Source organism: Python bivittatus, unplaced genomic scaffold (assembly GCF_059951505.1).
Source record: "Python bivittatus isolate LINGU-HERP-01145 unplaced genomic scaffold, Pbiv_v1 ctg000840_np1212, whole genome shotgun sequence".
NCBI classification, from domain to species: Eukaryota; Metazoa; Chordata; class Lepidosauria; order Squamata; family Pythonidae; genus Python; species Python bivittatus.
Window position 1 is genome coordinate 41429087 of NW_028277113.1, and position 13587 is coordinate 41442673.

Below are 13587 nucleotides of genomic sequence, written 5' to 3' on the forward strand. Positions count from 1 at the left end.
GTTCAAGCAGTTGATCTTTTTCTGAGAGTTGGAATACTTTCCAAGTGCTAATTACTTACACTATTTAGAATTATTTCTCAGACTGTTAATCTCATGCCCAAACCCAACTTCTATTATTGCATTGCTGTTTCACAAAACTCTGGCATTTGGCTCAAAGTATTTTTTAGATGCATCATCTCCTTTTTTCTTTTTGGACAGGTAGGCAAGTTTCCTTTACCTGATTATTTTTATGTATCTGTATATGCATGGCATTTTTACCTATGGAAAATAGAGCTCCTCTTAATAGCCTGTTCAAAAGTTGTACCAAATTCAGCAAGGCACCTTTCCAGGTAGTGTTGCACCCTCCTTTAGGTGGTTGAATCCTATGTGAAGCTATACCTTAAGAGTGGAATCATGCAGTTTCAGTTCATCATTCAATTACACCTTCCATATACCTTCTGCTTGTATTTGCACTTTTAGAAGTATTTGGTAACTCTCTGATATGTAACTGACATTTAAATGCCCTTGAGGAAATACTAACCATGGCACTTTGTCATTTACCTGGATGTCATTTACATTCCCTCAGTACATGTCCACATCACAACAAATACAAAATCAAATACATTTCAAGGGGTTTTTATTTTTAGAAATGCTGTAAAAATTTTATATAAAAGTTTGAGCATGCTCAGTCTACTTTTTCCCTTTTGCCGTTTATAATAAAAAGTGTTTGAAAAGTCTGAAAATCATTATTTGTTTCTTACAAAGTACCACAGCTGCATCAACAAAGGGGAGGGGGAAGGGAAGATGATCATTATAAAAATAATTTAGGAGGGAAGAGACGTTTAGCTTTTCTTTCACTTTTTTTTAACCTTTTTGGCAAGTTTTGTGGTTAAAGACCCAAGCTTAGCCCATTCCAAAAAAAAAAAGTTAAAGCCAAAACACACGCACGCACGCACACACAGGATTTTCTGCCCCCGCCCCCCTCCCCGCGCATTTCTGTCCGGCCTTCCAGGCTAGGTCTCTTGCTTGGGGGGAGGCGAGAGCAAGGCGCGCCCTCCCCCTCTCCCCGCGTACCTTTGGCACAGTCCCCGGGGCAACTCAGGCCTGGCCCGCCCTCCGCCCTCCCCCCTCCCGTGCAGCCCCCGCTGCAGTTTGTGCGGCTCGCGCTGAGGTATTCGTGAAGAAGTTCAAAGTCTCTCGCATGGGCGGCCGTGGCGGCGCTGCCTGCAGCCGGTTATCGGCAGTCCGTGACCGAGGAGGGCTGCAGGAAAGAGGCGTTGGGCAACTGCTTGAAGAAGTGTCGGAGGCTAGTTAAGTCCCGGCTGAGTTGCTCAATCTTCTTGTGCAGCCTCTCGTTCTCAGCGGAGAGCTCGACCAGTTTCTGCTGCATCTCTTGGTTGCGGCGCTTCGCTTTGTCGCGGCTCTTGCGCACCGCAATGTTGTTGCGCTCCCGCCGCTGCCGGTACTCCGGACTGAACCTGTCCACGCACTTCTTGCCCGCCCGCTCTTTGGACCCCGACGACGACGAAGCAGAAGAGCGGCTACTGTAGCTGGACGGCGAGGCGCTGCCCGGCGGCTCGGGGGAGGTGGGCGGCGTGGGCTGCCCGCTCAAATTGACAATGGTTTGGGCGCAAGTAGCAATCTGGGACGGCAGCAGCGAGCCCGATGCCTCCTCGCCCCAGTCGGGCTCTTGCTTGACGGCGCCCCGGAGCGGGCCGGGGAGGACGCTGGCGTGCAGCAGGCTGGCCAAGGCGCTCCCTCCGGACGCTGGCGGCGGCGGCAGGTAATCCCCGTAGCCCCCGCCGCGCTCGCCGCCCTTGTGGTTGCTGTTGAAGAGGTCGGCGAACAGCTCGTCGTTGCACAGTTCCAAGTTCGGCACGGCCGCCATGGAGTCGATGTAGGAGCTGAAGTCGATGGCGCTCTCGTCCTCGTACATGGCCGGCGCGGCGGCGCTCAGCTCCGCTAGGTCGCGGCTGCCGCTGCTCGGCGCGGAGCACATCCCCCCGGACTCCTCGCTGGCGGGGGTGGCACTCACGTTGCCCGCCTTGCAGGAGGGGCTCAGGCCGCCGCCGCCGCCGCCTTCGCCCGCCTTGGCGTCGTAGAAATTGGCGGGCTCCAGGGACCAGGTCCTGTAGCACGAAAGCGAGTCCAAGGGGTCCAGGGTGGCGGCGCTCATTGGAAACTCTCGGGTCGGCGAAGTGGGCGAGAATTCAGGGGGAGGGAAGATGGAAAGCGCAAGTCGGCCGGCGCTGCGGGCTCGTGCCTTGACCTGTGGCCCCCAGACGTTTCTCGCTGCCTTGCCGGGGGGTGGGCTCACCTTCGGGCCCCGACGTCTTCCGCGCCTTCGGACTGGCACGCTGCGCTGACGACGCTAGAGAGCCCGAGGCTGAAGTTACACACGTGCGTTTGAACAGGAAAACCTGGCGGCGAGGTGCCGCCACGGCCCTTTATATCGACATCGATGCTCGGACCCCACCTCCTGCCCCTTCTGACGGCGGAGGGTGTGGCCGGAGAAGTCCCGGGAGGTGGAGGCAGCGGGTCTGGCTCTGCGCGCCTCTCGACCTCGCTGCCAAAGGGGCGGTTGGAGCAGAACCGGCCGCCGGGATTGGTCTGCAAAACCCAGGACCTCCCCTGCTGCTTTGCCACCTTTGATCGGGACCGGGAAGCCGAGCTAGGAGCGGCCTTTACCCCCCTCTCCCGGGGGATCAAGCAAAGCATTCTCCGCCTGGCCACGACGGCGGCTCTTCCGCGATGGAAGCCGTCTGCCGTGGCTCGAGCCGCGGGAGCGAAAGGGCAGCGCTCTGGTCCGTCGCGCTCGACTGGTTCCCTGGGCTGGAGCAGCGAAGCCACCGGGAAAGAAAGCCCGTCCTAAGACCAATCCGGGCCAGTCAGTATAATTTGGAGGGACGCTTCGCCCTCCGCCCGATATTACTTGGGTTGGCAGTGCCCACCCACCCTGCTCCTAAAGCAGTGAGCATTTCGTCCACCGGAGTGTGTGCGCGTGCGCGTGAGAGAGAGCGAGAGAGAGAGAGAAGTGGAACAGAAGCCGTGAAAACCCTGATCCTTGCTGTGGCTGCGCTCGCAGGGGTGGGGTGGTGGGGAATGGATCGTTTTCTGACGGCCATCCCGCCCGTTTGCTTTTGGATTGATTAGGCGGCTCAGTTCTTGATCTCAGGGAGAGGAACCGACTTCCTTTCTGAGAGGATGGGGAAAGGCGTTTTGCTGCTCGTTTTGCTTGTCCCGTGCTATGTTCCCAGGCCCATTATAGCCCTGCTAACGCCCTAGATGCGTGCTTTTCTGAGACCTCTGAAATGTCCAAGGTTTTGGTCTCCGCTCTCTTGTGAGCGCACGGCAGAAGGGCTGTCTGAATCCACAGATTTGAACAGTGCTCAACCTGAGTAACTTTAAGAGGGGTGGACTTCAACTCCCAGAATTGCTGGCTGGGGAACTCTGGGAGTTGAAGTCCACCCCTCTTAAAGTTACTCAGGTTGAGAAGCACTGTTTAGAAAGACAGGCCGATCAATATCTGCATCTTTAATCGCAGAATTGCCAACTGAATTATTCGGTGGAAATACACAGGGCTGCACACTTTGACTGCTCTGGTGGAATCCATAAGCCCACTGATACAGATACACATTTTAAAACATACCAAGCATAGATCAAGGCATGCAACTTAATGCTTAATTAAAACTCACTTTAAAGGTGAAATGGCTTGCCAAAACTGTTTAGTAAGCTAGTTATTTATACCCATTTTATCAGATATGGCTAGGGAAATGTCCAAGGTCTGGACTTAACCTTTGACATAGGACATAGCTATGGGATCATGTCTGGCCTTTCCATGTTCCCTCTGCTGCTGCTTTTATGTATACTGTTATTTTTACTTGCCATGGAAAATACCAATTGTATCTCCATCATATTTAATATTTAACTATTGCCCTCTGGTGGCTAAATGTTGCCCATACTGTTATGATTCAGAATGTTTCTTTCTGCTTGGTTAATTTTTGCAGACCATAAGCAATTTTGTTGCCATCTCAAGGCACTTTAAAAAATACAAAAGGGATGTTCCTGATTTCTCAGTTCTAATCATCAGTTTGTTTCTGATTTTTTGTTAATACCATTATATTTGTGGTTTTGAATCATCTTGACTCCTGGCAGCTATGTAGACAAGTCCATGCATTTTTCTTGGCATCGTCTTCAGAAGAGATTTGCCATTGCTTTCTTCCTAGGGCTAAGTGAGAGTGACTGGCCCAAAGTCACCCAGCTGGCTTGTTGCCTCAAGGACTAAAACTCATTGTCTTCTAGTTCCTAGCCCTCTGCCTGTTTTTAATAAAGTAATTAAAATATGAGTATTTTTCAGTTTTCTTCAAAAAGGGGATTGTTGGATTCATATAGTTTAAATGCCATTAATTTAAAAACCAGAAACCATAATCTATTGGTCCATGAGAAAAAGAATCCAAATTCTTTCACATAAAGTGTGTGATACCTTTATTAGGATCAACCAAATTAAACAAAAAGTGTGTGCAAAACTTGATTTCTTCAGAACCCTTAATCAGGAAGACAGTTACCAGTGATACACTGGCTAAGTAGCTTTTTAAACAAAACAACAAAAACACTGTGTACCAAACTTCACAACAGTTTTGAGAAAATATTGAAAAATTGCTTTCTTTGTAGAAGAGGGTTATGGATGACTATCATATATATGACTATACACTACTGTATTATTACAACAGGAAGTATTATTGTGATTAGTGTCCAGGCATTCTATACAATGGTGACTGTAGAGCTAAGGAAGAGGCTGGCTAGTGGCAAGTGGAGCAAGTAACAAGCTTCAGTCAAGAGCAGAAGTACAAAAATTATACACTTTTTATTGCTTCTAAAAAACATTGACTTGGTGATTAGTACCTGTCTGTCTAGAGAACCTGTTTCTGGACCACCTTAGTGCTTCCTTAACTGTGCAAGTAAAACCAGCTTACAGCCCTGGTTGAGTGTAAGATGATCTGTATAGGAAAACTAATGGTGTTGAGGAGAGGACTTTCTGTAGCTAATTCTCAGCACTCATCACCATATGATGATTCCTATTCCCAGTTTGTCTTAGTAAAAGATAGGACCATATGCACAGTCTGACTTATGAAGAAGTCTTTTAATTCTTATATTCCTATCCCTTAATAAGAGTTTAAATTAAATGAAAAAGAACTGCAATTTTGTACTACTTTCTTAAAGTGAAAATATATAAATGAATAATTATGCACTAGTAGTGGCATGAGCAAGGCTGGAAAGTCAATCAGCAAACATAGATAAACAAAATTCATTGGTCCCTTTCCAACAGGAGCTGATCTGTATTAGAAACTGGTTTCTGAATCCTCTGCACCATCTGTGCAGGGAGAAGGGGTGTCTTCTGTGCTCAGCAGTTGTTTGTGTACTTGAGAATGCTCTTTGCAGCTGCTGGAATTCTTTCCTGCCAGAAGTGAAGCAGGAAGCAAGTCTGGATGGAACTATTTGGAGATCCCTTGTCATCATTTATTTGGTACAATCCTGATGACTAATATGATCAGGATTGTTGAGAGCTATTGCTGTCATTTTTTTGGTACTTCTGCTCATTACTCTTTGGATATCCAGTGCCAATAACTCATTTTTCCCCATCTGTCTCTCTAATATGGCCTGTTCTGCTCTCAAACTTTACATGGAAATTTTTTGTTTCAGCTTTTATGGCAGACACTTTGCCATAAGCCATCCCTCAAACCTTTGCTCTGTCTTTATGAACACTTGAAAGCCATTTGATTTTAACAACTCAGTATCCCAGAGTAAAGGCAATAAATGTTTGTCATAGTACATAGTGATTAGCTTGATGGTTAATCATTCTCTGTGCATAGAAAATGTACTGTACTGTCAGATATTCCTTGATAGATAACATGATACGTTTCCCGATGCTAATTATTAGCCTAGTCTTGGCTTTTTATTCCATTTGATTATCCAGAGAATTTGATACTGACAGACAAAAAACTTCATGTAAATAAAAACTTAAAAGAAATGAAATCATTTGCATAAGCTAACCATGTTTTTAAAAAAATAAATCCAGGAGCAAATTTAATATGAATTAAATTCTAACAAAAAATTGTAAGGTATCAATTTTCACCAGAGTAAATTGATCCTGTATCTATTGCGTGTTGCAGACAGGCAATACCAGTATATTTTAATAATCATTTTGCAGTCCTCTGAAGTACCATCAGCATCTTGAGCGTTTCTTCTTAGTTTCTATGTCTGCATGACTTGAACTGGATGTTCCTCTCTGTGGTCTTCATGGTTTCTGGCACAGCAAACACATCTATGACAAGCTCTCTGATATTCTTAGCAATTTTGGTGAGTTGGGGGTCAATCCTAGATAGTTCTTAAACCAATCAACCCGAAATTACTTCCCCACCAAATCTGGTTATTAGAGCACTATTGTAAAGGGCAGAAATTAATGTTCTATCACATCTGTTCATATAGACCACTGGTGAAACCTATAAAGCCCAGAAGCCCCAGCCAGCATGGCCACCATGGAGTTATATATCAGCAACTTTAGATAGCTACAAGTTTTCCACCCTTAATTTAAAGCATTTATATCTCACTTTATGGCCTGAAAGACACTCATAGCAACTGATAGAATACTTACAGGACATAACAAATTCTTTTTTAGGGAAAAATTATCAAAATTTATTAAAGCAATCAAAGATAATCCCAGATAGGCCAGTAGAATTTAATTTATGAGAATGGAGACATCACCATATAGTGTAGGATAGAAAACACCTCCCTCTCACACACATGCAACTATAATGAAGTAATATTCAAAGGAAACTAAATTCTCCCTCCCTCCCTTTTGAAAGCGTACAGATACTTATCAGGCTGTTTGGAAAAATTGTCTTTTAGCTTTTACATTTAAAGACTGTTCATCTTATAAGCATTTTCACTATTGTATGGAAAAAGGTAAAATCTCTCTCAAGATGAGTTGGACTCCTGGTAACTATATGGACACATCTCTCTTGTTTTCCTGGCAACAGTATACAAGTACTTTCAAGGGGTTTTTTTTTTTTGGCCTCTTTCCAGTTAAAACCCCAGGGTTGTCTAATTTATAATCCTGGGACTTCCTGGTGGTCTCCCTTCTAAGTACTAACCAGGAGCAAGTCTATCTTACCTTTGAATGGACCAGCTTATTTCTGAGCTATTACTTGAGGGGACAGTGGGACTTGCAGCAAACAGTTGCAATGTAGTGTTTCCTGTTTAACATTACATGATCTTAGATAACCCATTCAATTTCCTATTCTTTCACGCCAGACTTCAGTTTTTCCCTAAGCCATCAGCACTCTGTCACTGCAGTGTATGCTCAGCCCACTTTTGAACCTTAGGGATTTTGGGGTACTTCAAAGTTTGTGAACCCACATAAAGGAAGTTAGGCAGCTACTATCTTCCTTTATGTGGGTACATTAACACCAAATTAACATAAGAAGAATTATTTTGTTAATATAAGAAACAAGGGTAATATTTTAATAGTATTGAGTGTAGTAGATATTGAATAGATGGGACAGAAACAAAACTATACTGTTAGCTTGAACAGTTAAGTTGTTTGGCAACCATATCTTCCTTCTGCCTTTAATATACCTCTGTCTGATATTCAGAATATTGAGATTATAACAAGAAGTAATTTCCACAAGAGTGCCCTACTATGCATGCATTATGATTAAGGACTTGGTTAAATTATAAGCTTAGAACTTTGCCCTTTAAGCCTACAGGTCAAAGTGCTCAGTCAGTGAAAGAATGGGCAGAAGTACAGATTAATGCCTCATTTAAGGCAGGCATCTGAGTCTTTGGCTGCAGAGTTCACTGGACTTCATATTATTTATTTTCTTCACAGTACTGCTTCAAAAATAGAACATCTTTATTGATACAAATCTAAAAAGAGAAGACAGTGCAAATTTGTCTCCAAGAGAAAACGATTTTAAACATTCATTATAGATATTTACCAAACAATGCACCCAGACTGAGAGGGAGATCTGAAGGTAGAAGAACTGCCTTATTCCAAGGCCTGACATACTCAGAAAGGGCAGAATTGAGGAAGGGCATGGATGTGTTTTCCCACTTTAGTTTTGTCAGATCTCTCCCATCGTTCACAGGGGGAGGGGAAAACACTGACAAACATTTCTGTCAGTCCTGGAAAATGATATGGATGCTGCAGAACCAAGCCATCTTTTAATAATACCCATGTAATATTGATTATATGAACGTTTCACACTGGTTTGGAGGTTGAGACTTCACTTTACCCTTGTAGGAAGGACAGAATCAAAATGACACCTGGACACTGCCAACTGAATCATTATGTTCAGGATTTGCATTTGTATGTTTTTAAAAATACAGCATGAAGGTCAGTATAGCAAATAGTCCATACCATATTTTAAAAAGTAAATATTGTGCTAGGTTCAGTATTATTTATTCCAGATATTTTGCTGATTTTGTTCACCCTAAAAACAGATTGTTTTACCTAGTACTATCTGAAACAGGACATGTAAGTAAATGTACATTGCTTTTGTGATGTTCATGAGGAAGTCTTCTAAGCTGTGTTTGGAAGTATGTTTACAGATAGAGCTCCATGACAAATCTTTCAAAGGCACTTTTTTTTTTCTGTCTCTAGCCTGGTTTCTATAATAGACTGTAGGACCTTATGGTCAACAGATTTTGTTACTTTTAGTTTCATTTTAAAACTCCACTCATTCTAGAAATAACATCTTCATGAATGATCAATTTTGCTAATAATCATCATTAATATTTGTGTCAAGGAATGGCAGAACTTGAAGTATGTACTGAAATTTATTCAAAGTGCTCTGTACACAACACTGCTTGTATGTAGTCTACGCTAAACTATATTGTGACTCTTCTGAACAACATAATTTACAACTATTTTTTCTGCTCATGTAATTTAAATAAAAAATTACATTAATAGCCATATTTATACCCATTTACAGGTAATATGCCACTACTGTGAAATCAATTCAGTGTATCACAAATTTGTTTAATATTTCATTGTTAATATAATAACTAATTTATTCTTACTAGCTTTTTTTAACTTTTTGAGAAATAAGTTTAGGTATCTCTCCTTTCATTAATGTCAGCAATTTAATGTATACCTGAGCTGTAAGCATCATGCTTCATGTTTTCTTAATTTTATATGTAATTCCAAAAATCAGTTTTACAGAATTGCCAAGAAATACATAACATTCTATTACTACATCACAATTTGAAATGTGTGCTTTAATACTTTTTGTTATAGAAAATAATACCCAGTCCATATAGTCTTCACCTCCAGGTCACTTAAGCACTGATGAGCCACAACTTTCTTGTCTTTTACATCCAGGGTTCCCATCCTTCCCAAGCTCTGCCAAGGATATTTGGGTCAGTGGCTTGATCAATAAGGCATTTCACTTGTACTTCTTCTGTAAGGTCATCCTCTGGTTCTCTGGCCCGGATGTTGAACTGTTTGCTCCCTTGTGCTACAGACAGATATTCCCTGAAGGCCTCAGATTTCTCATGGCCCAGGCGTAACTCATCACTGAAAAACCAAAAAAGCTTGTATGTAATCAGAATGACAACTACCATATTTCTCAAAGAAACAGTTAACTTTGGCATGAAATTAATCTTATCTGGGGTAATCAGAGTAAAGCTGAGTAAAACACTACAAAGGCATAAAAGGCACAGTTTACATTAAAAAAAACCCCATTCAAATAATATTGAGGAATCTAGATTTCCTTCACCCCGAGTAGCCCCAGGTAGTATCACAGTGATCTACAGTAGCTAGAGATCAGCAGTTTTTGGAGGCTCCCACTATTCAACTTGAAAGGCTCTTAGAGTTACTTGCAGAGTAACAGAATACATACACTTTATTACATACGCCAACACGTATATCACTTAGTCTTGTATGTCACTCAGTAACATTTGGAGAGCCCAAGGAATGTGAACAGTTATGAGGCAATGTGTGTGTTCAAGCCTCACTGCCTCTCATACTTAAAAGTACTTAAAGTGAAAGTATGTTCAATGATGTTTGATTTATGAGGGCTCTTACACACAAAATCACCTCACAATGAAATCTTCAAGAAACTAGCATGAATGTATACATCCTAGAGTTGTATGAAACAGTTTGAAATATTTTTATCCCAAAATGTTCATTCCTGGCCTCAGAAAAAGCATTTTCTCCTGTTCCAACCTCAAAACAGGTGATTCTGACCTACAATTTGATGTTGTACAAGGCTCATTTCAAGTTTGGAATGCTTTTGATGAAGTCAGAAAATTTTGGTCTCCCAACATTTTGCATACTTCTAATAAATTCATCCTAAAGTAGAACATAAGATACTAAAATTCCCAGTTTCCAGGCAATAATTCTTCCATTTGCATTTTTTAATACAGATCTGCACAAACTCATACCACGTAATCACGGCTGGATTAGCCCCTGCCAACTTCCTTCTTGCAGATTTTATTTTTTGTAGAGGGTACCAATTCACTTCATCTGTATTTATTTCCTTTGTCCATGTGCCACCTTTTCTCAACTGTTTCAGTTCAAAATTCTAAGGAGAGAAAATGTCAATCCATGAAACCAATATTATATGTTACAGTGCATATTATTCACTGCAGTTATCAATCAAAATTTTAAATTCCTACCTAATGTATGTGTGTATATGTGTGTACTGAATCTTAGAGGCTACCTATATCTTTAAGGTGATTTTATAAAATAAAATAGTAGTTTGCTCAAATTTCCAAATGACAAATATACTTTGCCTGATTTATTTACTGGAGGAATAGTGATGCTAAAGTATAGGAATGAATGTATTTTAAAATTCAGTGTTTACTTGTTGAATAGCAATTCATCTAATAATTTCTCTTCCTATTTTCAGGTGTGCCAAAATTAAGAAGTCAATAGCTTACTTTCCAATCCAAAGAAGGTTCCTTTACAAATATATCCATAGTATTAATGAGAACATCTTGATTTATACGGTAGGCTCTTAAGGAATGTACCATCACACTGTTTATAAGACCAGATTCTTTCATTGGCAACATCAAATTAACAAATTGGCGAGTTAAACGGAAAGGCATCAACTCTGGAACTTGCAGAAACTACAAAAAAATAATAAAATTATTGAAAAATCCATAAAGCAAACAAGAAAAATTTCACCTTTTCTGCTCATAGCAAAAAAACCTGTGATTTATGAATAGCAGAAGTCACCACATGTTAAAGGAACATGGCTTCTAGTTATAAATGCATGTATTTGTATATTATTATGTCTATACCTTATCTGACTTTTAAGGCACCCAAAGAAACTAGTAAGCTATTAAGGGCACAAAAGAAGGGGACTGGCATATACTTTCCCTTTTAATTTCATATCTATTCCTCCTAGCAGGAAATGGTCTGCTATTATGGAAGAAAGCAAGCACTGATCCAGAAGGCTATTTCATTTTGGTCCTCTTAGCTACTGAAATTGTGATAGCAGAGAGGGCAAAATAATGGTGCTCTAAATGGATTCTCTTGCCACTGCAAAGAGCAAAAGCTGAAGGGACCTGTGAGCAGAAAAAGAAATCTCTAAAATCCCATGGTTCCTCAAAAGCATCCCGAGGCTGTAAGGTTTCTTCTGCCCTGGCTTCCTTCAATATAGCCATAAACACTGGAAGAAGGACAGGAGGAGAATACCTGTGTTGCTGAACCAAACGCGTGTCCGAAGTCTATCCCCACCATGCCTCCAGTCTCTGTACTGATCATAAAATTTGATAAGTGTCGATCACCAATGCCAAGAATCCAGTGGCTGATGCAGAGCAGTGCATGGGTGCTGGCAAAATGGGATCGCAGAGATAGCAAGGCTTCTGGAGTTGTACTCATTTTAACAAAGGCTTTCCTTTAGAAAGTAAATAGATTTGTATTAGAAATTGCTGAAATACAACTTAGAAACTACTTTCAGATAATGTAAGTTCTGGAAATCACAATATTAGAAACTCAGAAGAATGGGTCTTTTCCTTATCTTTTCAGACATATAATAAAAAGCGAAAAACAAGAAGAATTAGGCTGTTTTGTGAAAAACTCAGAGGAAGATTTTCTTTAGAAGTGTACACCAGGGGTCCCCTCTGGCACTGGGGATTTAAAACAGCAGAGGCCATGGGAAAGTGAGGGAGGAATAACTCCTAGCAATGTATTTTGTACATAACCATACTTTTTAATCTGTTTAGCCAATCTAATTATTTTAAGACCTCTTGAGTGTTCATACCAACAACATTAATACTAACTATTCCTATTCTATTCACTACTCTTATTTCAAAGCCCAGAGCTTTGCAAGAACACCCTTACCTTACCTTAGCAGATCTTCAGGAACAGAGTTTTCTCGACGCTGGAAAGATATCACTGTTTCTGTTCGACTAGCTCTTCTGAAAATTAGAACAAACAGTAAGAATTATAACCAGGTAACTGAAATATGTGAATTGCAATAAAGAATCAGCTAGAGACATTTGCTTTTCCTATTTTTAATCTGTGCTTATCCTAAATCTCTTTTATTTTTTGCTCTGACAGACTTCAAACTACAAACCTGATTAGGACGTGAAGCACCAAGAACACTGAAAGGGTGGCACAGAGAATTATATTCTAAAATAATTGCTGTTAGCATTTTAATAACAATGTTATATAATGTATAAGTACTTGTCTAAAAACCCCAAAATATTTGCATCAAAGGATAGGCACAAATAAACATAAATTAATTGTGTTTTGTTGTATACTTCTGTGGGGATTATTTAGGAGGATACAACTTGGGCAATCATGTATTGAACGCAACTGAACTAAATTGCCCTTAATTCCAAGGATATTTTTCTTGCTTGCAGACTGAGCTAAAAACACAACTACAGCCTAGCAACCATCCCTTAATTAATACTCTTCCATGTCTGTATATTATCTTTCAGTTCTTGCTCTCTGCTCTTACTGTTCTTCCTGCTTTAAGCTATGCTTACAGAATTTAATTCTGCCTTATAAAGATACTTTAAATCTGTAACAATTGCTATACTGCTCATATTAAGTGCAATAATTCAACAAATGCAGAGAAATAGAGGAAGTGGGAAGAAGGGGAGCAGGTATGGATGAGCAATCACTGCAGAACTGCTCTATCTACAGAAGGAGTCCTGTAAAACAGTTTTTGCTATTACTGAAACAACAGACAAGAATATCCTGCTGTCAGTATTTGTGTGTGTGTGTGTGTGTGTGTGTGTGGATTAATCTGTCTGATGGATAACAAGTATTTCCAAGACTTACTTGAACACAGTCATGTAACGTTCAATTCCATCTGTTTCCCCCATCTTGGACAGCCAATCCCTATAGTCAGCACAAGGACCTTTGGGGCTTTAGAGAGGGACAGAATACAAACATAATCTACATGCAGGTATTTATACATCATCTGAACTGTTAAAAGTGCTTACTTTCTTATTTGTTTTTAGCATTGATGTGTTATCTGTAAGAGCAATTAATGTACTAAATCATTAATGTTTTACCAGTATTCTAGAATAACATTTTCTGAAGACTAATTAGCTTTTTTGCAGATGGCTGTTACATCTGTTAATAGA

General features: G+C 41.0%; 2 protein-coding genes across 2 annotated transcripts in view; both read right to left on the bottom strand.

The window, feature by feature from the left end:
* Positions 1-599: 599 nt before the first annotated feature.
* CEBPD (CCAAT enhancer binding protein delta) lies at positions 600-2417 on the bottom strand. The gene has a single exon (XM_088130633.1). It carries the CDS (start codon positions 2153-2155, stop codon positions 1214-1216), a length of 942 nt encoding a protein of 313 aa, XP_087986759.1. The 5' UTR covers positions 2156-2417; the 3' UTR covers positions 600-1213.
* A 2030-nt stretch (positions 2418-4447) lies between these two features.
* Positions 4448-13587, bottom strand: part of PRKDC (protein kinase, DNA-activated, catalytic subunit) — a 123408-nt gene continuing 114268 nt past the window's right edge. The window contains exons 81-86 of the mRNA XM_088130628.1: positions 13280-13366; positions 12337-12408; positions 11684-11885; positions 10924-11112; positions 10426-10565; positions 4448-9556 (exon numbers count right to left, since the gene is read on the bottom strand). Of these exons, the coding sequence (XP_087986754.1) occupies positions 9352-9556; positions 10426-10565; positions 10924-11112; positions 11684-11885; positions 12337-12408; positions 13280-13366 (895 nt within the window). The 3' untranslated portion in view covers positions 4448-9351. The remainder of the gene's footprint in view (positions 9557-10425; positions 10566-10923; positions 11113-11683; positions 11886-12336; positions 12409-13279; positions 13367-13587) is intronic.

Coding starts and splice junctions, on each gene's coding strand:
- CEBPD (XM_088130633.1), bottom strand. CDS start 2,155: ATGAGCGCCGCCACCCTGGACCCCTTGGACTCGCTTTCGTGCTACAGG.